The sequence below is a fragment of the Aquarana catesbeiana genome, linkage group LG06 (genome assembly GCF_042186555.1).
Source record: "Aquarana catesbeiana isolate 2022-GZ linkage group LG06, ASM4218655v1, whole genome shotgun sequence".
In the NCBI taxonomy this organism is placed as follows: domain Eukaryota; kingdom Metazoa; phylum Chordata; class Amphibia; order Anura; family Ranidae; genus Aquarana; species Aquarana catesbeiana.
Genome location: NC_133329.1, coordinates 152,283,975 through 152,309,018, shown reverse-complemented (window position 1 = coordinate 152,309,018; position 25,044 = coordinate 152,283,975). Strand labels below are relative to the sequence as shown.

At 40.9% G+C, this 25,044-nt stretch overlaps 1 protein-coding gene across 3 annotated transcripts in view; it reads left to right on the top strand.

Annotated features, from left to right (window-relative positions):
- REXO5 (RNA exonuclease 5) overlaps positions 1-25,044 on the top strand; it is a 100,029-nt gene that overhangs the window by 24,896 nt on the left and 50,089 nt on the right. For all 3 annotated transcript variants that reach the window (XR_012235013.1, XM_073591065.1, XM_073591063.1), the window contains exons 7-12: positions 58-146; positions 2,017-2,132; positions 9,015-9,153; positions 9,233-9,327; positions 12,003-12,105; positions 18,142-18,275. Coding sequence is in view for 2 of the 3 variants with exons in the window: in XM_073591065.1 (XP_073447166.1) it covers positions 58-146; positions 2,017-2,132; positions 9,015-9,153; positions 9,233-9,327; positions 12,003-12,105; positions 18,142-18,275 (676 nt within the window). In the remaining variant the exon portion in view is untranslated. The remainder of the gene's footprint in view (positions 1-57; positions 147-2,016; positions 2,133-9,014; positions 9,154-9,232; positions 9,328-12,002; positions 12,106-18,141; positions 18,276-25,044) is intronic.

Genomic DNA, 25,044 nt, shown 5'->3' with positions numbered 1-25,044 from the left:
ATTTATGCATTCATTTGTTTTGTTGTATGTTATATGATCTACCTATATTCTTTGCAGGCTCCCCAGATACAGAAAACTATGTACACTCCAACTGCATGGAAGACCCTACTGACAGTAGTCCATTATTTGGGTTGGACTGTGAAATGGTAAGTGACAAAACCACCAAATACAAGTAAATATGGAACTGTGCATCCTGATTGGTTCATACCCCTATTACTACTACCTATTACTACTATATACACTGTTGCCTCTACTGCTGTTTAACTAGTTATCAATTATGGCAGTAGATTTGTGCATTGTAGTTTGCCACTAGCACTTATGCCTGTATAGGAACATTTTATGACTTGTATTACTCAGTTGGTATTAACATTATTTACTAAGGCTGGCCATACATACGCCATTTTCTTTTGTTCAGCCACCAGGTTGGATGAGGGAATCCCTCTGGCGGAGCCTTTGTATTCTGACAGCAGGGAGACTTCCCCGGAGTCACAATACACTGATCAGCACAGCCGATTTCCAAAAACTTGTCTACAACCAGCCTGCCCACACATGGATCGAAATTCGTCTGGTCCCTGCTGAACCAGCCGGTCTATCCATGTATGGCAGGCTTAACTTTGTCTCTGGGATCACTAAATGTGTGTGTCCACTAAATATGATGTTAAAGCAGATCTAAACTATAAAACAAAAATGTAATATATGACAGCTTAGCAGTCCTTAAAGCGGAGTTCCACTTATTTTTAAAAGTCAGCAGCTACAAAAAGTGTAGCTGCTGACTTTTAATAAACAAACACTCACCTGTCCCACAGTCCAGCGATGCAGCCGCCCGAAGCCTCACTTCTCTCCCCCTCTTCTCTGCGGTGCCGGCATTGCAAGTGTGGACCCACGGCTGTGGCTTCACAGCCGGGGTGCGCACTGTGCATTATGAATGGCCGGGCAATCTTCTGGGACCTATGACGTGTCCCAGAAGATTGCAGGGAGCAAGGGGAGAGAGGTGAACTTCCTTCCGGTGCCAGGAGAGGAAGTGGGAGCTTGGTAACTGTGAAAACTAAAAAAAAAAAAAATTACATGCCAAATGTGGCATGAGTCATGAGTACTTACATTTTTGAGTGGAACTCTGCTTTAAATGTGGTGGCTGCATTAAAGCTTATTAAAGCTTTTTTCCCTTTTATTTTGACCTGGTAATTCTGCCAGTAACACACTTCTGTCGTTGGGTGACCATTGCTTACTCACTGCACTGTATCTATGGAGGAGCAGCCGATAACCCTAGGCTGCTGTCCTAATGTGGACTACAAACCCCTTCCTCTCTTCTCATCTCAATTATATAGGGAGGATGGGTTTTGTAGTCTACAGAAGATAGCTGGAAATGCTGTTAACGTTGTTTGAGATTTCAGTTCAGTACACAGAAAATTACATGGATAGTGAATTTCTGTTAGGATGTACAGAATTTTTTTTCTGCCCTTGAAAACTATTGCAACCGTTACATCTAAGGGCTGCTAACCTAGAATATATTAACTTTTCGTTCTCAGGTTTAGTAACTTTAATGCCCTGTACACACGACTGGTTTTCCTGTTGGAATAAACTCTGAAGGTTTTTACGACGGAGTTCCGACGGAATTCCGCTCAAGCTGTCTTGCATACACACGGTCACACCAAATTCCGACCGTCCAGAACGCGGTGATGTACAACACGTACGACGAGACTAGAAAACGGAAGTTCAATAGCCAATAGCTTCCGTCTTTTACTTGCTTCAGAGCATGCATAATTTTTGGTCCATCGGAACAGCATACAGACGAGCGGTTTTCCCGATAGGAATTGGTTCCGTTGGAAAAATTTAGAACATGTTCTCTTTCTAGGTCCGTCTGAATTTTCGATGTAAAAAGTCCGATGGGGCATACACACAATCGGAATATACGATGAAAAGCTTCCGTCTGACTTTTTCTGTCGGTCATTCCGCTCGTGTGTACACGTCATAAGAGACATTTTTCTGAAACTGACATATGACTAACTCTATTTGCAGTGTTTGACTACTCGAGGGAGCGAGCTGACCAGAGTCTCCTTGGTGAATGCCAGTGGTTGCTGTGTTATGGACGAACTAGTAGTGCCTGACAATCCCATTAAAAACTACCTAACCAGGTATTTTTATCTGTCAGATGATCTCTAAATTTATATTACAATAAGTGGCTAAAATAATTCCTAGTTATATTCCAAAATTGATATATTGATATGTATATAAACATTGCTGTATACTAAATTAGAAGTAAAAAAAAACAACTTAAAAGGAATGTATACTTATGCAGTCACTTATTTTGCATTTTTTCATTGTAATAATTTAAATCATCTTGTTGAAATCTGTTTTCATTTTGTCGTGGTAATCTGTGTCAAAGAAAGAAAATTTAAATGTACTGGGAATCAATAAATCACTAAAATTAAAGCAGGTGAATATTTTCGATAGGAACTGTGTTTATATACACTGCTGGTCAAAAGTTTGCTGGCTTCTCTCCTCTCCTCTTCTCTCATCTCCCCCCAGCTACTGAGGGGGATGTTTCAGGATGGAGAGCAGGGGAAGGGGCAAGTAAATATGTAATTTACCGGGCCCTTCCTTTTCTAAATAAACACAGTAAACACACTCGCTCACTGTGTCCATTAATAACTGAAGCATAGTAAACTGTGTTTACTATTCTCCAGTTTGTGAAAAAACATGAAGCCACTCAGCACAGAGCCCTTCCCATTAATTCACTGCCCCGTGCAACTGAAGCTGCAGAGAAAGGTATGTGTGTTTTGAGCTTTGGGGTGCGCACCCTAATGCACTAGGCTGCGCACACCTTTTGTCTCGGTTGTGTGTTGCTTTGCTTTCTCCTTTCTGAATCCCAAATCCTCTTGATGAATGTTATAGGTACATTTTTTAAAAAAGTATTGTAAAATATATACTAGGGATGCACCAAATGGGTTTTTTGGTGCCGAAACCGATACAGAAAATAAATCTTTCTTGATCCCGATAAACCGATACCGAAACAGCACCGATACAGAAAGTAACTGTTTTTAAAAATATTTTTATACAGGAGATGGTCAGAGACTGGGGACATGGTATAGGAGATGGTCAGAGACTGGGGACACAGTACAGGAGATGGTCAGAGACTGGGGACACGGTACAGGAGATTGTCATAGACTAGGGACATGGTATAGGAGATGGTCAGAGACTGGGGACACGGTATAGGAGATGGTCAGAGACTGGGGACATGGTACAGGAGATTGTCAGAGACTAGGGACATGGTACAGGAGATTGTCAGAGACTAGGGACATGGTACAGGAGATTGTCAGAGACTAGGGACATGGTACAGGAGATTGTCAGAGACTAGGGACATGGTACAGGAGATTGTCAGAAACTAGTGACATGGTACAGGAGATTGTCAGAGACTAGGGACATGGTACAGGAGATTGTCAGAGACTGCAGACACATTACAGGAGATGGTCAGAGACTGCAGACATGGTAGAGGAGATGGTCAGAGACTGCGGACACGGTACAGGAGATTATCAGAGACTGGGGACACAGTACAGGAGATGGTCAGAGACTGGGGACATGGTACAGGAGATTGTCAGAGACTAGGAACATGGTACAGGAGATTGTCAGAGAGTAGTGACATGGTACAGGAGATTGTCAGAGACTAGGGACATGATATAGGAGATTGTCAGAGACTGCAGACACATTACAGGAGATGGTCAGAGACTGCGGACATGGTAGAGGAGATGGTCAGAGACTGCGGACACGGTACAGGAGATGGTCAGAGACTGGGGACATGGTACAGGAGATTGTCAGAGACTAGGGACATGGTACAGGAGATTGTCAGAGACTGCAGACACATTACAGGAGATGGTCGGAGACTGGGGACATGGTACAGGAGATGGTCAGAGACTGCAGACACATTACAAGAGATGGTTAGAGACTGGGGACATGGTACAGGTGATGGTCAGACACTGGGGACATGGTACAGGAGATGGTCAGAGACTGCGGACACGGTAGAGGAGATGGTCAGAGACTGCGGACACGGTACAGGAGATGGTCATAGACTGGGGACATGGTACAGGAGATGGTCAGAGACTGGGGACATTGTACAGATGATGGTCAGAGACTGCGGACATGGTAGAGATGATGGTCAGAGACTGCGGACATGGTAGAGGAGATGGTCAGAGACTGCGGACATAGTACAGGAGAGGGTCAGAGACTGCGGACACGATACAAGAGATCTATGCAGCCTCACCAGTGCCTGTCATGCAGCCCACATGTGCCCATAAGATGCAGCCTGCCTGTGCCTATGAGATGCAGCCTCACCTGTGCCCATCATGCAGCTTGCCAGTGCCCGTCATGTAGCCTGCCAGTTCCCGAATCAGAGCGGCGATCTCCGTGTGTCACGGAGCTGCATTTGAATTGCCCGGGTCGCAGTAACAATGTCCCGTCTGAGCCTGATTTTGCACTTTCCAGCTTTAGTAAATAAACCCCATTGTGTACTTAAAAGTGGGGTATGCCTGTATTTCAGCTGTACTTTGTAAAAGACTAACTTATTTAGTTCTAGAATCCTGTTTTTTGTTCTTCAATTCTTTTCTTAAATCAGGACTCATCTCTGCATCACTGCTGGAGCTTTGTCTCGTTGATTGCAGTTATCCCGTGTAGTTGTGTTTTAGCCTTGATTTTAGATTACCATGTCTGGACCCCGCTAGGCTGAAAATTTGCAAGTAAACTCTAAAGTGACCTTTGGGCACTGGGTTCTGCATAAGGTGCTTTCCAGACTTTCTGGTAGAAGTTATCTGCAGAGCGCTTTCCAGGTTCAGAGCCGCTGGCTTTGCTACAAAGTTTGCCGGTCTGTGAAGAGAATTAATTAGGTCTCCTTTTATTCCCCATTGTGACAGGCTTTGCTGCAGAAGAAGTTATCGCTATGGGGCTAATGCCGCATACACACGGTCGGACTTTTTGACCGGAGTTGGCCGACGAACCAAATTCGGCGGACAATTCGATCCTGTGTGGGCTTCACCGGACCTTCAGCGGACTTTTCCAGTCGCAAATCTGACGGACTTTAGATTTGGAACATGCTTCAAATCTTTACGTCGTAACTCCGCCGGACCCAGAAATCCGCTCATCTGTATGCTAGTCCGACAGACAAAAACCCACGCTAGGGCAGCTATTGGCTATTGGCTATCAACTTCCTTTTTTTAGTCCGGTGTACGTCATCACGTACGAATCCGTCGGACTTTGGTGTGATCGTGTGTAGGCAAGTACGGTCATTAGAAAGTCTGCCAAAAGTCTGCCAAAAGTCTGTCGAAAGTCTGTCGGACGGGCTGTCAGACTTTTGTAGCTGAAAAGTCAGACCGTGTGTACGCGGCATTAGTGTTGGCATCATCCGTTGGATGGTATGTCACATACCAACTCTGCTCTCTCTTTCCTGCCATGTACAGTGAGGGGAAAAAAGTATTTGATCCCCTACTGATTTTGTACATTTGCCCACTGACAAAGAAATGATCAGTCTATAATTTTAATGGTAGGTTTATTTTCACAGTGAGAGACAGAATAACAACAAAAAAATCCAGAAAAATGCATTTCAAAAATTATGAATTGATTTGCATTTTAATGAGTGAATTATGTATTTGATCCCTTCGCAAAACATGACTTAGTACTTGGTGGCAAAACCCTTGTTTGCAATCACAGATGCTTCTTGTAGTTGGCCAACAGGTTTGCACACATCTCAGGAGGGATTTTGTCCCACTCCTCTTTGCATGCAGATCCTCTCTAAGTCATTAAGGTTTCGAGGCTGATGTTTTGTAACTTGAACCTTCAGCTCCCTCCACATATTTTCTATGGAATTAAAATCTGGAGACTGGCTAGGACATTAATGTGCTTCTTCTTGAGCCTTGGCTGTGTGTTTTGCATCATTGTCATGTTGGAGTACCCATCCACCCCCCATTTTCAATGCCCTGGCTGAGGGAAGGAGGTTCTCACCCATGATTTGACAGTACATGGCCCCGTCCATCCTCCCTTTTGATACGGTGAAGTTCTCCTGTACCCTTAGCAGAAAAACACCCCCAAAGCATAATGTTTCCATCTCTATGTTTGAAGGTGGGGATGGTGTTCTTGGGGTCATAGGCAGCATTGCTCCTCCTCCAAACACGGCAAGTTGAGTTGATGCCAAAAAGCTCGATTTTGGTCTCATCTGACCACAGCACTTTCACCCAGTTCTCCTCTGAACCATTCATATGTTCATTAGCAAACTTCAGACTGGCCTGTACATGTGCTTTCTTGCGGGTGTTGCAGGATTTCAGTCCTTCACGGCATAGTGTGCTACCAATTGTTTTCTTGGTGACTATGGTCCCAGCTGCCTTGAGATCATTGACAAGATTATTCCGTGTAGTTTTGGGCTGATTCCTCACTGTCCTCATGATCATTGAAACTCCACAAGGTGAGATCTTGCATGGAGCCCCAGACCGAGGGAGATTGACAGTTATTTTGTGTTTCTTCCACTTGCGAATAATCGCACCAACTGTTGTCACCCTCTCACCAAGCTGCTTGGCGATGGTCTTGTAGCCCATTTCAGCCTTGTGTAGGTCTACAATCTTTTCCCTGACATCCTTGGACAGCTCTTTGGTCTTGGCCATGGTGGAGAGATTGGAATCTGATTGATTGATTGCTTCTGTGGACAGGTGTCTTTTATACAGGTAACAAGCTGAGATCAGGAGCACTCCCTTTAAGAGAGTGCACCTAATCTCAGCTCGTTGCCTGTATAGAAGACACCTGGGAGCCAGAAATCTTGCCAAATGATAGGGGATCAAATATTTAAAATGCAAATCAATTGATAATTTTATTGAAATATGTTTTTCTGGATATTTTTGTTATTCTGTCTCTCACTGTTAATAATATCCTAATAATCCTACAATTAACATTATAGACTGATCGTTTATTTGTCAGTGGGCAAACATTCAAAACGAGCAGGGGTTCAAACACATTTTTTCCCTCACTGTAGCATTGAGGAAGCATCTTCCCATTGCTACACATGTTTGCAAAAAGCCACATGGAACGCCGCTCTTCGATCCATTTCCGCTGCCTGCCAAGAGGGACTTCTGACCATCCAAACCTCACCTCCAACCAGCTGTCTTGTGAGTACTTCTTCCCTGTCTACTTCATAGGAAGGAGACTGAGGCCATTCCGTTGATCCTCATTGCCATCCTGTTTTATGGTCGCTGATTTTAACAGCATTGCTGTTACAGCCCAAGAGGCAAAGGCATCTCTGTGTCTGTGATTCCTATGATGCTGAAAGCTAGAAAGTCTCTCAAAGCTTTTCAGGGTTTATCATCAAACTTGGATGGCATATGTGTGGTGTGAGTCTCAGGGCTTCCACCTTAGGAATTTCTCCATGGGATGTATTCTCTTCTTAACCAGGTTTTTGACTTTTCTTTTCTGTTTCAGAGACAGATTGACAAGGGTCTAGGTGGATTCTTATGGTCTCAAGGATCAGGTTCCACCTTTCCTGTCAAGGCACGCTCTACTGAATCTGTGAGTGCTTCCTGGGCTTTTTGACATCCAGCAACTGTTTTTGAGATTTGCAAGGTTGCCACCTGAGCTTATGTTCACACATTCTCTGACAGGTGGACATTGTGACCTGATCTTATCCAGCTTTGAGTGTAAGGTCCTTTTTGAGCATCAGGCAGTTCCCAGTTGTCTGTTGTTTTCTTGGACTCCTTGCCGTTTATTCGGACTGCTTTCGGATGTTATAAAGGTGAAAGGATTCCTGTGTCCCTCAGTGGATGAGAAAGAAAATTAGATTTTTTGTTCTTATAGCATAATCCTTTTTCTTGAAATCTATTGAGACACGGGTCCCACCCCTTTGTGTTTATAATCATGCTTTCAGTACCACTTTGCTACAAAACTCTGGTATCCTGTCCAAGTTATTATATCTAGCTAGAAAGCCAATCTCCCGATTTTGGTTGGCGCCCACTGTGCCTTCTAGGGCACAGTGGATTGCCTATGTTAATTCTCTTCTACTTAGAGAGCAGTTGGCTTACGCCATAGAAAAGCGGTAAACAAATTTAACCTCATTTGGCAAAGTTGGCTTGATAACTCAAGTCTTGCCCCACCACAATTAGCGATGGATAGGTTATTACAATTATAAGACCACTTAGAGTTATCATGGTTACAGCCCGAGTTTGTGAATATCTCTGTTGCGCATCTGAGAGTAGACAAAGGAAACTTCTGACTAAACCTCACCACAATAAACTCAGGCTGTTTTGTCTTATTTTGTTTTGCTCTATGTTTTTTTTTTTTTTTTTTCCAAAAAAAAAAGTTTTGGATATTCTTTACATATGATGTGATGCTCTGTACCTTGTCCTATATTCCATGTTCAGTGCAAGTGTTGATGGTTGACATCTATGTCTTCCAACTTAATAATGTACAAGCACTTTTTTTTTCTTCCTTGTCAATTAAAAATGCTTTCATTAAAAAAAAACAAAACTGAAGTATCCTGGTAGTAGGAGGGTTGTCCTGGGCTGGCCATATTGATACATTTCATTCCATAAAAACATTTAAAAATCAAATGATCATCACAAAAAAACTGATAAGGTTATCAGTAATAATTGTGTTATATTTAATGTGTTTTAATCACAGTAATACTGTCTAAACACATTGATGCAGTGCAACAGTGTTTATAAGAAAAGTCCTGGATTCTTTCCTAAATGGGTGGATCAGGAAGGATTTTTTTCTCCTGCTGGAGCAAAATGGATCATTTTATTATTATTATTTTTTTTTTTTTTGCTTTCCTTTGAATCAGCTGTGGGTTTTGGATAGTGTAAATAGAGGTTTTTTTATTTGTATATTGGTTGAACTGGATGAACTTGTGTCCTTTTTCAACCAGATTAACTACAGTATGTAACTATGTACCTGCTCATTATGATTCTTGATTTGTTTCTGTAATGGTAACCATGGGTACAATTTTTCATAACTGTATACAGCAAAAGAACCCATATGTTTGTGTCATACAGGTTCTCTGGGATTACAAAAAAGATGCTTCTTCCAGTAAAAACAAAGTTAAAGAATGCCCAGGATAAACTGAAAGAGATTCTACCCAAAGATGCTGTATTGGTGGGTCACTCCTTAAATAATGACCTCCGAGCTTTGCAGGTGAGTAGTGATTGAAGGTGGCTAATATATGAAGATCTTGTGTAATCCACCATTTGTAATGCTCATTGTGTTTTTACAGATGATACATCCAAATGTTATCGACACATCACTACTTTTTGCTCGAGATTTTGGAAGGAAGTTTAGATTAAAATTCTTGGCCCAAGCAGTATTACAGTATGTACTTGAATCTAGATTTATTAGACACTGCCCTCTGTTGTGTTTTCTAATTAATTTTGAATATAATAAGAATCAATGTGTTCTTTATTTCACTTTAAATAGCACTAAGAATTTAGGAGAAATTACCTTTTATTTAGTTAAAGTACATTTGTCAGAAGCCTGGGTAATTGAAACCAAACATATGATAAAGAAATGCACATCCAAAAGATCAGCAGCTCTAGATCAGAAGTTATAAGAAGGTTTTCACTTTTCATGTGACTTACGCTGTCTTTGGGGTAAAATTAAGTACACAACACGAGTTAAAGCTTAACCTAAATAAAAAAACAAAAAATGCATATCTCCCTAAAATTTTAATTCACAATTGTGTCATCTTGTTTCTTTAAAATGCTGTAGGCAATTAATACCCATAAATATCTTTGAGTCATTCTAGAGATCCCTGCCTGCATCCGTTTCCCTAATACCTGTGTCTACAATAAATTCTGCTCTCTCAGTATCTCCCTTTGTTACTCACATATTCAAATACACTGAGAACAGAGAGTGTAAGTGATGATCAGGGATGAGCTTGAGTAAAAATAGCACGTCCTTGGCATCCCTTTAGATTAGTTTGTTCCTCCATGCTGGTTTCTGGATGGTGCAGACTTTAGCTGTGCTGATCAGTTGCTTGATTACTGTTCAAGAAGCAGGTCTGAGAATGTAATCAAGCAACTGATAGGCAGACTGCATAGCGAAAGTCTACACCATGCAGTGTCCAGCTCCCTATCCGGATCATACATGTCTTAAAGGGTGCGCAGGGATGTGTTCTTTCACGTTTGTTATCAGCAAGAAGGTGATGTATTAATGTCCCTGCTGTCTGTTATAAAGAGCCAAAAAACAGCAGCTGCAGCTACAGGGATTGACTGAGGATATGCTTATATTTCAAAGTAAGAAATCATACTGCATTTCAACATTACTATTACAACATTTTGTGTCAGCGATTATTAATGCTTAATGTAATGAATGTCACTTTAGTACTTGATTGTTTTTGTCATGTTATCACACAATATTCTCATCAAAACATTCAGGTCATACTGAAAAATACCGCATTTATCGGTGTATAACACGCGCCGGCGTATAACACGCGCCGGCGTATAACACGCACCCCAAGTTTAGGAGGGAATTTTAAGGAAAAAAACTTACAAACATCAATGCAGCCTTATCATTGTCCATCTGCAGCCTTGTACATCATTGCAGAATGATCAGTGTCCATCTGCAGCCTTGCCCAGTCTGATTGCAGCCTTGCCCAGTGTCATTGCAGCATTGCTCAGTCTGATTGCAGCCTTGCCCAGTGTCATTGCAGCATTGCTCAGTCTGATTGCAGCCTTGCCCAGTCTGATTGCAGCCTTGCCCAGTGTCATTGCAGCCTTGCCCAGCCTGATTGCAGCCTTGCCCAGTGTCATTGCAGCCTTGCTCGTTTAAAATTAGCGCAGCTGAAATACACATAGCCGAGTGTACTGTGTACTCAGCTAGGCTCGGCTCCTCTCGGGTCTCCTCTCGTAGTCCCGCCCCTTGGCCCGGCTGCTATGATGGACATAACACAGGTCCAATACCGGGACTGGGCGTGATTACGAGCGGAGCTGAGCCTAGCCGAGTACACAGTACACTCGGCTATGTGTTTTTCTGCGGCACTCGCTCCTCTCCCCCTCACAGTCAGTGGGGATCGGCTGGCTGTGACCAAAGAATACCCAATCATAACACGCACCCACGATTTTCCCCTGATTTTAAGGGGAAAAAAGTGCGTGTTATACGCCGATAAATACAGTATTTCATAGGCGTGGATTTGGATTTCATTTTTCATACTAAATAATTTTACCTCTGAATGCCTTTCTTTCTCTTGAATTGGTATTTTATCTGATGAAAACAATTTAAATTACTCTATCTCTAATTTCCTAATTGGACACCTTGTGAAACCTCACAGTTAACTCCATCCAAAAGGTAGAGGAATTTTAGCATATAAAAACTGATGGGGTTGGTCTTTAGAGTTGACATTTTCATATACAACACCAAAAAAATCTACACTATGCATGTGATAACATTTGTCGATGAATGTAATAAAAGCTTTACCGAATTGAAAACAAAACTTACAAAAGTAGTAAACAAGATATGCCAGTTAAAATGTGTATGCATTGGTAAACTGACACGTCCTCTGGATTTGCTGAATATTTTGACAAATATGGGTCGATTTACTAATGGCAAATAGGCTGTTCACTTTGAAAGCAAACTTTCCCTTTATTTAGTGAATGTGGTGACTTTTCAAAGAATACCCAATCATATGCAAAAAAATAAAAATAAAAATCTTTGCTTGCACATTGGATTGAATAATGGAAGTCAGAGTATCTTCTCATTAACTAAAGCTAAGGGAAATTCTCTTGCAAAATGAACAGCCAATTTGCCTTTAGTAACTTTACCCCCATAACCTTTTTCCTTTTTGATTTTTCAGTTGAAATAGCTCTTGCTTGTGCCAGGTTTACTTTATTTGATTCAATGCTGACCATGTTAAACAAAATTGTCATAGGTCAAGGTATAGTAGACAAGGAGCATGACAGGATGTGGACATCAACTATGTGCAGTAATAGCAGCTTAAGTGTAAAGAATACAGACTGTCCTTCTTCTATTTAATCTCATTGTATTCACAGGAGCGACATTCAGAGTGAAGATTTGGTTGGTCACAGTCCCTCAGAGGATGCTGTTGCTGCTTTGAAATTGGCGCAGTATTTTATTGAGTTTGGTCCAGAGAAGGTATATGGCTTTTTGTAAATGTCCTTTTATTTTTCAGTAGTATGCCCAAAGGTTTGAACCATAGTGCACTGCCATCACAAGCTCTGCAATGTCAAAAGAGCACCTATACCAGTAAATGACACTACTCGCCCCACCAACTTACATACTACTAATCACTGACTTATTCAAAAACACTTATACAAATGTAATATTTTCAATCCCTTTTAGAATATGTTTTTTAAGTGTATGTCCAGTCAAAATGTGTTTTCTTCGTTTTCGATAGAATAAGGTAGGATTAGAACCCCTGTCAGATTTTTATTGCTATCCAGGGCTCCTATTGATAGATTTTTTTTTTCCTTTTCTTTCCAGTGTCTCATCCAACAGGAAGTAAGGAAATTTCTTCAATAGCAACGCAGAGAGAAAATAAAATGATTTTCTTTAATAGAGTAGGGGAAGGCTACAAAGCTTGTAATGTGATTTTTTTTTTTCTCTGTGCTTTTCGCAGGCTTTCTAACATTTCCTGTCTGCTGAAACAGTTGTCATCCGGACAGAATTGAGGGAAATCTCTTTAACTGAGCTCTGGATAGTAGTAAAAAATGCATGAGTTTTTATCCTTCCTCGCTCTACCAAAACTAGAAAAATAATTGCCAATGAGCTGCACTTTCAGAAAGTCAGTATCCATTTAAGACATTACAGCCTTCCAAAATTGCCACAGCAGTGTACCTACACACAATTTTGGTCTACATCAGTATGTTTCCTCTAAGGTAGCCATCACTGAATTAACCGTATTTTCTTACAAGGCAGTCCTATGTATACATCTTGAGCTCCATTAGTTACACTGAACTCCAAATAAAAAAAAAGTATGTATTCTTAACTCAAAAATACCTTCTATTGCGCTCAGTCTCCTCCAAACTATTATTATTATTATTTTTTTTGCTGCTGGGTTATCTGACTTCCTGTTAGATGATGGCTACATTCATTCTCCATATTACCACTGTATGTAGGAATGTAGCCACTCTCTCTTGAGATGGACAAAGTACTAGGGACTGTGGGATGTGTAGCCTGCATATGACCCCCACTAACGTTCATTGCTTGTTCCAATCAAATGGAACTGAGGAGGAAAAGGAGAGGTTCAGGAACTCACAGAAGACTTTAGAAGACAGAAAAACACAGAAATTTCATGAAAAATAGATTACAGGATATGGTTAAGTAGTGGATGATGTGATTAAGTAGTGGATGTGGATGGATTATTTTTGTAGAATAAGGATATTGTTAAGTGTCACTTTACGTAGCAGTAAGAACATTTGTTTTATAGAATTTTCATTTATTCTATAAGTAAAGTAATGCAAAATAGATGCCAGAAGCCTGTAAAAAGTCATTATTTCCTTGGCATCATCCAGACCATGGATATTAAATTATTTATTAATTCTTAACAAGCAAGCAAAATAACTTTAAAACCAGCCTTCACCCCCCTCCCTAGCTGCATGTACTGTGAAGTAATTCATTACTAGAGATCCTAAAAAATCAAGGTAAAGACTCTAAATTAGGATTTCAGGCAGTCTCCAAAAGCTTAGAAACACCCGTTGTGTGTTTACATTGGAGGGCTGACAAGATGCCAAGTTTATGGCGCAAGAGAAAGTAACAGGGAAATAGCTAAGGTTTCAGTGCTTCTGTTGTAAACGTAAGATGCATTTCTCAACAATATCTGTAGCTACAGAGGTCAGTTGGGGATTGTTTTATTGTGCTTTTACTGCTTGTTCTTAAAGTATAGCTAAAGCAGCCCTCAAATTTTCCACTTGCCTACTCGCATTTTGTGAGTGGAAAATGAGGGCTGGCAAGCACGGGCTGCCTGGGAGCCGGGGGAGGCGAGCAATGCCGGCAGGTGGGATTGAATGGGGGCTCTTCTGTCAGTGATCGCTCAGAGGAAGAGAGAGCCGGCTGGATCATCAGACCACGGAACATTAATGTAGCAGCTTTCATTTCAGTTGCCGTGTGTTCCCAGAACTCGCTGTCACATACAGCCCCGCCTCCTGGCCAGGGTACTTTGATAGACAGATCACCCATCCAATCCCGGGCCGTGCAACGTATATCAAAGTCTCTGGTCCAGGAGGCGGAACTGTATGTGACAGCGAGCGTGGGGAACACATGGCAATTGAAATGAAAGCTGTTCTACGCTCTGATGATCCGGCCGGCAATCCTATTCCTCTTCTCTCTTCCCCTGCACAGGTAGGCTGCATTGATGGACACAGGTAGGCTGCATTGATGGACACAGGTGAAGTAGCATTGATGGGCACAGGTGAGGCTGCATTGTTGAACAGAGTATTGGTAACTGTAAGCGCAAACACACAAGTCCATATATAATAGGAGATATAAAGGGCTGAGCAACTTAGTCCCTAGGGGACAGGCTGGAAGTTCAAGGGTTAAGTGGTAACCGGTAATGTAATGGTTAAAGTAGGCTGGTAGGCTAGGCGGCTGCTGTTCTCAGAGAGCTGGCTCTGTGATGGATGAGAGAGGGGTAGAGAAGGAAGCGCCACCTGAGTGTAGTATTAACAAATGATGTTTAATGACACCAGGTAAAAACACACTTACAGGATAAAAACATATAAAAGGTTCATCTGTATAGGTATGTGGTCCTCAGTGTTCCCTCTGATCCTGTGGTGGTGACGCTGCAGGGATGCTGGGCTGCAAAAGGTAGATTACCAGCCGGGAGGGATCGTCCAGGGAGGAGGGCTTGCAGGGAGGTTGAGAGAAGGCCTTCTCTCAACCTCCCTGCAAGCCCTCCTCCCTGGACGATCCCTCCCCTGGATACCGAACCCTGAAGCGGACGGACGACCTGTGACGTCACGCATGCTCCACGCCGGCCCCTATTCTCTTCCTGATGGCCACAGAAGGAGCTCCCGGCTGGTAATCCACCTTCTGCAGCCCAGCATCCCTGCAGCGTCACCACCACAGGATCAGAGGGAACACCGAGGACCACATACCTATACAGATGAGCCTTTTATATGTTTTTATCCTGTAAGTGTGTTTTTACCTGGTGTCATTAAACATCATTTGTTAATACTACACTCAGGTGGCGCTTCCTTCTCTACCCCTGAGGCTGCATTGTTGTACACAGGTAGGCTGCATTGTTGGACACAGGTAGGCTGCATTGTTGGGCACAGGTAGGCTGCATTGTTGTACACAGGTAGGCTGCATTGTTGGGCACAGGTAGGCTGCATTGTTGTACACAGGTAGGCTGCATTGTTGGGCACAGGTGAAGTGGCATTGATGGACACAGGTAGGCTGCATTGATGGTCACTGATAAAGTTGTAAATATTTATTTTCATAACTTAATTCTGCATAAAACATTTAAGTGTCATTTCATTAATAATTTATGAGGGCGTGTTTAGGAGCTGAATTGGGGGCTGGGCGGGGCAGGGTAGGGATTGGGTGGGGCAACTGGTGAGTAACCCTTGAGGCCTGGCTAGTAGCTCAGGACTTTAAATTTTGAGCCCTGGCTAAAGGCAAAACATTTTTTTACTTTTCACCAGAAAAAGAAGGAAGTTGAACACCTGTCTGTTTTTTATTGCTGTCCGTGCCCCCCGTTAGGGAGATTTACCCTCATTATTTGTCCTGTTTACCCTAATCACTGAAAGTGAAAGAAAATCACAGAGGACTAGAGAGGACATTTTCCAATTGGGACACTGGTTCTGGGACCCTGGTGGCAGCCAGGGATTCCCTTACTTTGGAGGGATTTACTCTCACTTCCTGTTTTGGTTATGGGACAGGAAATGTCCCCAATAGGACACAGATTGCAAAAAACTGACAGGGATTATACCCTTCCCTTAGTCTATCCAAAATGACAAAAAATGTTGGCCTTTAATTCTACCTTAAATAATAAATGTGGATAACATGTACACATTATAAAAACAAATGGAAACAATCATTCAAGCACACCACGTGTTACAGCTTGATTGGTTATAACAAGATGTGTGCCCAATACTGAATGTGATTTGTTTAAAAGGTTCAATCACATCTGATCTAAAGCAGCATTGTATGCAGTCCCAAGACAATTGACTTTGAAACAGGAAACCTTGTGATCATTGGAAGATGTGTGGGCACCTTAGTGTGGCTCTTTTTGTCTTTCTTTACTTTAGTCACCATCATTCAAATTTCAGACCTCCGTCTACCAGTTTTTAATAGAAACCATTGGGTTAAAATGCCCTGTGAAACCCCATGGCTTATGATCATAGATAGCCAAATGTGTGGATCCAAGGTACTAGGTGTTGTTAAAAGGGTCACCCTCACCTATTGTTTTTCGTTATTTATTTTTTAATTAAACACACTGAAACAGGAGAAGTGGGACTAATTAGTAAAGGTCAGAGGTGGAAACTCTAGTAGAACAGAAAACCTTCTTCTGTTTGTCCTTTTTGATCATGGTTCCTCATTAATGCCACATGCTTAAAGGCTAACTCAACATTTAACATGTTACACCTGTATTTAGTGTGTAACATGTTGCTAAGCAGCCCCTCACCCCCTGACAGGGGGGCAAGAGGTGCACTCAACTGTGGGGTTTTACTGTCCCCCCAACCACTAGTGTAAACAAGTCTTAACTCAAAGTCGTACAAAGGTATGGGCAAGGAGCTGGAGGAAGAATTAGCAAAAGCCTGACATTCTACTGATCGCGGGTGCAATGCTTTGCAGGCTCCTGTGGAAAATAAATAACAAATGCACATTTTTTCCTGCAAAAATATGTGCATTTATTTGTTTTTCTTATGGGGGAACATAGCCCTTAATTTCCCCAACATATGGGTTAGATGCCAACCCTGGCTAATCACCACCAATAAGGGAGCTCTTGTTGGGCAGGCAGGTGGAAACCTGGTAGGTTAGCTCCAGAATTCAGGGAATTCAGCCCTAGGTAATAGTTCAGAGGGAGGCAGGATTTTGATTAAAGTTTTTAAATGGTTGTCAGGTTCACATTACAGGTTACATAGTTACATAGTAGGTGAGGTTGAAAAAAGACACAAGTCCATCAAGTCCAACCTATGTGTGTGATTATATGTCAGTATTACATTGTATATCCCTGTATGTTGTGGTCGTTCAGGTGCTTATCCAATAGTTTTTTGAAACTATCGATGCTCCCCGCTGAGACCACCGCTTGTGGAAGGGAATTCCACATCCTTGCCACTCTTACAGTAAAGAACCCTCTACGTAGTTTGGGGTTAAACCTCTTTTCTTCTAATTTTAATGAGTGACCACGAGTCTTGTTAAACTCCCTTCCACAAAAAAGTTTTATCCCTATTGTGGGGTCACCAGTACGGTATTTATGAATTGAAATCATATCCCCTCTCAAGCGTCTCTTCTCCAGAGAGAATAAGTTCAGTGCTCGCAACCTTTCCTCATAACTAATATCCTCCAGTCCCTTTATTAGCTTTGTTGCCCTTCTTTGTACTCGCTAGATTTCCAGTATGCCCTTCCTGAGGACTGGTGCCCAGAACTGGACAGCATAGTCTAGGTGCGGCCAGACCAGAGTCTTGTAGAGCCGAAGAATTATCGTTTTATCTCTGGAGTTGATCCCCCTTTTAATGCATGCCAATATTCTGTTTGCTTTGTTAGCAGCAGCTTGGCATTGCATGACATTGCTGAGCCTATCATCTACTAGGACCCCCAGGTCCTTTTCCATCCTAGATTCCCCCAGAGGTTCTCCCCCCAGTGTATAGATTGCATTCATATTTTTGCCACCCAAATGCATTATTTTACATTTTTTTTTTACATTGAACCTCATTTGCCATGTAGTTGCCCACCCCATTCATTTGTTCAGATCTTTTTGCAAGGTTTCCGCATCCTGCAGAGAAGTTATTGCCCAGCTTAGCTTAGTATCATCCGCAAATACAGAGATTGAACTGTTTACCCCATCCTCCAGGTCGTTTATGAACAAATTAAATAGGATTGGTCCCAGCACAGAACCCTGGGGGATAGGTAATATGTGTTTGTGGTATTTAAAAAAAATAGGAAGCCCTGCTGCTATGCAATATTGCCTGATGTACTAATAGGTATGTCATTTTGTTTTCTTTTCAGGTAGCTCATCTTAATCTGGAATCAATGTTTAAGGATGCAAATAATATATTAAATACAGAAGGTGATAAAATCTCAAAGATCAAAGAGAATGGGCTTGTTCCTCATCTGCAATCACAGCACACAGACAAAAGCAGGTAAAATCATGGCATATGAATAAAGAAGTGGATGAAACAAAACTGTCTGAATTTCAATTACCAAGTAGAGCTCAGCTGTCATATATATATATATATATATATATATATATATATATATATATATATATATATATATATATATATATATATATATATATATATATATATATATATATATATATAATAATCCAAAAACAAGGGATTGCTGCACAAAGCGTATTTATTTTGAAATCTTCAAAAGGACATCACCACGACATCCATAACATCAGGCATCCATAATAAAAGTTTTCGGGCTATTGTAGATAACGCCCTTCATCAGAAGATCATGCCTATCTAATGAATATACATATAGCAATATATATACTCAATGAACAATCAATTAACGAGCTAATCATCTGGAATCAATCAAATAATCATTTATGTTTAACCGAATCTGTTATCACATACACATACAATTATCATCAGATGTGAATACAATTTTTTACAATTTAGGAATCAAAGTCACAGGTAGAAAGAAGATTTCACACTTCATGGAATATGGACACAGAAATCCTGCAATTAAAACGGAAAAATAAAAAAATGAAAAATAAAATATTAAAATGTCACATCTATAAAAGGTGTATATATTTATATGTGCAGATTTGACCCTTATTATATGATCTACAGTGGATACCTATATCTTGCATGTTAAACTATGCACCCTCTCTATACCTCAACAGGTTGTGCATATCAATCCCTGTATTAGACCATACACACCACAACTAGCACCAATCTGATTGCACGAGATACCGATAAATGTGAAAAAAATGAAAAAAACTAGAGAAAGTAAACACTGTTAATTGTGATAATATAAATAACATAAATGACATTAATGGCATTGACCACCTCTCCACAAAATTCTAAACTTTCAGAAGAAAAAAAAAAAATTTTTTTACTATAAAAATAAATACAAATCAAAATCAGAATTTAACCCTTTCGGCTGGAGTGTATCCAGCCGATGGATCCAACTCACTTCTTTCTTTCTTAGAGACTTTTCTCTGTCCCCACCACGTCTATTTATGGTGACACCATCTATCACCATAAATTTTAGCTGTGACACCGTGTGTCCCCGCTCAACAAAATGTCTAGCCAGAGGAAGTTTAATGAATTTGTCCTGAATGGAGTACTTATGACGAGCTATGCGGTCCTTAACCTTCTGTGTGGTCTCCCCCACATAAAGGAGACCGCAAGGGCATTTTATGATATACACCACGAAGGATGACTGGCAGGTGTAGTGATCTCTGATCAAAATATCATAACCCTTAAGTGGGTGGGAAAAACTTTTCCCTGTCATCATGCTGGAGCATTGGATACAACTTAAACATGGAAATTAACCAGTATTTTTAGGACCCAGAAAGTTTACCCGGGGATTTGGTATTGAAAATTGATCAGACTTCACCAACCTATCACGTATCGTCCTGCCTCGTCGGTAGAATGGTAATGGGGGATTATTGAATTCTGGAACCGATGGATAAGCACTTTGCAACATAGACCAATGTTTTTTAATAATATTGTTGATCTTATGTGAAAATGGATGAAATTGTGAGGTGAAAGGCATTCTGCGACCTTGATTACTGACTGATATGGTCGTATTGTGTATGTTAATGGGTTCAGAATGTACTGAATCTGCTGGATATCCTCGCTGTCGCAGCCTGCCTTCCATCTCATCCAATCTCATGTTACAAGTATCTACTTCACTCGTGATCCTGGTTACACGTTTTAGTTGACTCCATGGGATAGATTTAAATACCCCAGGAGGATAAAAACTAGAAAACGACAACAATTGGTTGCGGTCCGTTGGTTTTCTATACAAATTGCTTACAATGTGTCCATCTTTGATGGACAATAAAGTATCCAAGAACGGAACAGCAACATTGTTATACATGATGTTAATTTTTAAACCAGGTATTAATGAGTTTAAATAGAAATTGAACAAAGACAATGAATTTGAATCGCCTGTCATCAATGAACCTGTACCATACTGTACAATGATCACTGAATAACGCAGAAGGAAAATGAAAGATTGTTCTATCATATCCATAAATGCATTAGTATAAGGTGGTGCTACATTGCTGCCCATAGCTGCTCCGGCTAATTGTAAATAAGTATCTTTAAACAGAAAGAAATTTTCCTCGAATACAATAGTCAGCAGATCAAGGAGAAACTTAATCAGAGCAGCAGTGTATTTTTTTGAATGAAGCAATAGACGTTTGCAGGCTTCTATTCCCAGAGTATGTGGGATGGCTGTATATAAATTAGCGATGTCCCATGTGACCAGCAGTGCATCAGGAGGAATAGTCTGTGAACGAATTTTATTCAAAAAATCTTGAGTATCCCTGATGTATGAGCGAGTCTTATGCCGCGTACACACGGTCGGACTTTTCGTCTACAAAAGTCCGACAGCCTGTCCGACAGACTTCCGACGTACCTTCGGCGGACTTGCGGCAGACTTTCTTACGAACGGACTTGCCTACACACGACCACACAAAAGTCCGACGGATTCGTACGTGATGACGTACACCGGACTAAAATAAGGAAGTTCATAGCCAGTAGCCAATAGCTGCCCTAGCATGGGTTTTTGTCCGTCGGACTAGCACACAGACGAGCGGATTTCGGGGTCCGTCGTAGTTACGACGTAAAGATTTGAAGCATGTTTCAAATCTAAAGTCCGTCGGATTTGAGGCTAAAAAAGTCCGTTGAAAGTCCGGAGAAGCCCACACACGATCGGATTACCAGCCAGCTTTAGTCCGTCAGCGTCCGTTGGACTTTTGTAGACGAAAAGTCCGACCGTGTGTACGCGGCATTAGTAATCAAGGGTGTCAAACACTTATCAAGATATTTAGCCAATGGCATAGTAACTGATGCAGTGCTGGACACAATGGGACGTCCTGGAGGGTTGATGGGATCTTTATGTATTTTAGGAAGCACATAGATAATCGGTGTAACAGGCTGATCAGCAATAAGATAAGTTTGTGTAGTGGTATCAATCACATTATTTTGTACTGCTTTACAGACCACCTGCTTAATCCTATTCATAACACGGGAAGTGTGATTCGTTTCCAGACGTTTATATACTAAAGGATCCGCCAGCTGTCTAAGAATTTCCCTCTCATACTGTACAGTATTCATAATCACGATCGAACCGCCTTTGTCGGCTGGCTTGATCGTGATTTCTTTACGTGCTGCCATAGAGGAAAGAGCCATCATTTCCTCTTTTGTCATATTTTTTGGAATATGATCCCTCTCATTACTTTTTTGCAAAAACAGATTAATATCTTCATCCACTTTATTAATGAACAATTCAGCAGCACTAGAAGTAGGAGGCACAAAGCCACTTTTGTTTTTTAATTGTAAATTAACAATAGACAAAGGTAGTGAGCTGGTATTGTTCATTTTAGATCTGGAAGAATAAAATGCCTTCAAAGGAACCTGTCTATAAAAACGGTAAAGGTCCTGTCTTAATATAAATGTATCCATTCTCGCTTTAGGACAAAAATAAAGCGCCTTATTCAATACCTGCAATTCTATTTCACTCAATACAATAGAAGAAATGTTAGGTACCGCACAAGTAGTGTAGTCCATTATAGGTACTGTAGAAGTGCTCAAGTCCTTTGTCGGTTCCGTCCCCTGCTCGCATCGGCTTTTGTGGTGACGCCGTCGGTTTTTCTTCCCTCCTCTACTACACGGACGTTTGTAGGACCCCGTTGTAAAAAAGGGCCTTTGGAGGCACCTGTAGAGGATCCAGTGGAAGCAACAGATGAATTGGATGTGGATAATTGCTGGTCCCGTCGTGAATTTCTAAATCTTGTTCGAAAATGATTAGACTCTGTCCAATTGTATACACGGTTATTGGAGTAATCATCACGGTCCTGATCCATTTTGGCTCTTTTGCAGGCTTCAATCACCTTTCTGTGTGTTTTAATCTTCTCATCCAAAACAATTTTAATTTTAAGAAATTCCTCATGTCCCAAAAGCTCAGACAATTGTAGCTCTAGGGCGTTTACTTTCTTAGAAATTGACAGACGTTCCAATTGTAAAAATTCAACAGTCAAAGTAATCAAATCAAAAGAACATCTGTGTAAATCTTCTCTTGTTATCCTTGTTTTGGGCAAACAATGTGGGTACTATACGTACTCTGAGTCCCTGATGATTAGCTTGGTAATTGATTGTTCATTGAGTATATATATTGCTATATGTATATTCATTAGATAGGCATGATCTTCTGATGAAGGGCGTTATCTACAATAGCCCGAAAACGTTTATTATGGATGCCTGATGTTATGGATGTCGTGGTGATGTCCTTTTAAAGATTTCAAAATAAATACGGTTTGTGCAGCAATCCCTTGTTTTTGGATTTTTTTCTATGTTGAAGCCTGTGGGAGGGTTTGATTGCTAAGCACGGCCATCTGAGACTGTAGTGCACATCACCCTTCTAATTATTTTTATATATATATATATATATATATATATATATATATATATATATATATATATATATATATATATATATATATATATATATATAGTCCATAGGGTTCAATATTGAGTTGGCCCATCCTTTGCAGCTATAACAGCTTCAACTCTTCTGAGAAGGCTGTCCACAAGGTTTAGGAGCATGCCTATAGGAAATCTTTGACCATTCTTCCAGAAGCACATTTGTGAGGTCAGAGACAGATGTGGATGAGAAGGCCTGGCTTGCATTTGGGAGCATGAAATTGTCCAAAATGTCTTGGTATGCTAATTCCTTAAGATTTCCCTTCACAGGAACTAAGGGGTCAAGCCCACCCCCTGAAAAACAACCCCACACCATAATTCCCCCCCCCCCCCAAATGATTTGGACCAGTGCACAAAGCAAGGTCCATAAAGACATGGATGAGCGAGTTTGGGGTGGAGGTGTGTGCGTGTGCTATATATATAGCACACGCACACACTATATTACCAAAAGTATTGTGACACCTGCCTTTACACGCACATGAATTTTGATGACATCCCAGTCTTAGTCCGTAGCGTTCAATATTGAGTTGGCCCACCCTGTGCAGCTATAACAGCTTCAACTCTTCTGGGAAGGCTGACCACAAGGTTTAGGAGTGTGTCTATGGGAATGTTTGACCATTCTTTAAGGATCGCTTTGTGAGGTCAGGCACTGATGTTGTATGAAAAGGCCTGGCTTGCAGTCTCCACTCTAATTCAACCCAAAGGTGTTCTATCGGGTTGAGGTCAGGACTCTGTTCAGGCCAGTCAAGTTCCTCCACCCCAAACTCGCTCATCCATGTCTTTATGGACCTTGCTTTGTGCACTGGTCCAAAACATTTGGTGGGGGGGTGGGGGATTATGATGTGGGGTTGTTTTTCAGGGGGTGGGCTTGGCCCCTTGGTGCCAGTGAAGGGAAATCTTAAGGCATTAGCATACTAAGATATTTTGGACAATTTCATGCTCTCAACTTTGTGGAAACAGTTTGGGGATGGCCCCTTTCTGTTCCAACACAACTGCGCACCAGTGCACAAATCAAGGTCCATAAAGACATGGATGAACGAGTTTGGGGTGCAGGAACTTGACTGGCCTGCACAGAGTGCTGACCTCAACCCGATAGAACACCTTTGGGATGAATTAAAGCAGAGACTGCGAGCCAGGCCTTCTCATTTACATCTTTCTCTGGCCTCACAAATGCACTTCTGGAAGAATGGTCAAAGATTCCTATAGACACACTCCTAAGAAAAGTTGAAGCTGTTATAGCTGCACAGGGTGGGCCAACTCAATATTGAACCCTACGGACTAAGACTGGGATGCCATTAAAATTTATGTGCATGTAAAGGCAGGTGTCCCAATACTTTTGGTAATATAGCGTGTGCAATATATATATATATATATATATATATATATATATATATATATATATATATATATATAATATTATACAGGATTTACATAGCGCTGACAGTGTGTGTGTGTGTGTGTGTATATATATATATATATATATATATATATATATATATATATATATTGTCAGCGCTATATAAATCCTGTATAATAATAAAATATATATTTATATTATGATTAGTCTGGTATTGCAGGAACATGCATTCTCCTTTTAAAACAGCAGGGGGAGGTCTAGTCTGTTTTTCAAATATTAAATTATTTTGACTGTTAGCTGTGCTTACAGTTTAATAGAATTCTATGGAGTTGATTTACTAAGGGCAAATAGACTGTTCACTTTGCTGGGGAAGTTGTACTTTTGAAGGGAATTTTTTTCCAGAGCTTAGTGAATGAGGCGAGACTCTGCTGACTTCTTTAATGTAACCTTGTGCAAGCAAAAATGCAATTATTTTTATTTTCCTTGCACATGGATGTGGGTTTGGGTATTATTGGCAAAGTGATGTTACACCTTGCAAAGTAAACAGCCTATTTATCTTTAGTAAATCAAATTCAGTGAATTGCTTTAGCATTACCCTAGTGACTCATGCTGTATGAGATCATTATATCCATGGTTTCAAGTAAACAAAATAGGCCACAAAACAGGTCTTGTCTGGAACCCTTTGTTATGTATTAAATGTTTACTTGTAAAACCAACTCTTAGGCTAAAGTAAACTAAATAAACAAATAAATAAATAAAAAGTTGACTTTGATTAGTGAGAAATTGTGCAATTTCCCCTGCGTGACTGAATTATTCCTTGTGATGTACCATGTAGCTCACGGTTCACTTATCAGTATCATGGAGATACCACAGTGAGGG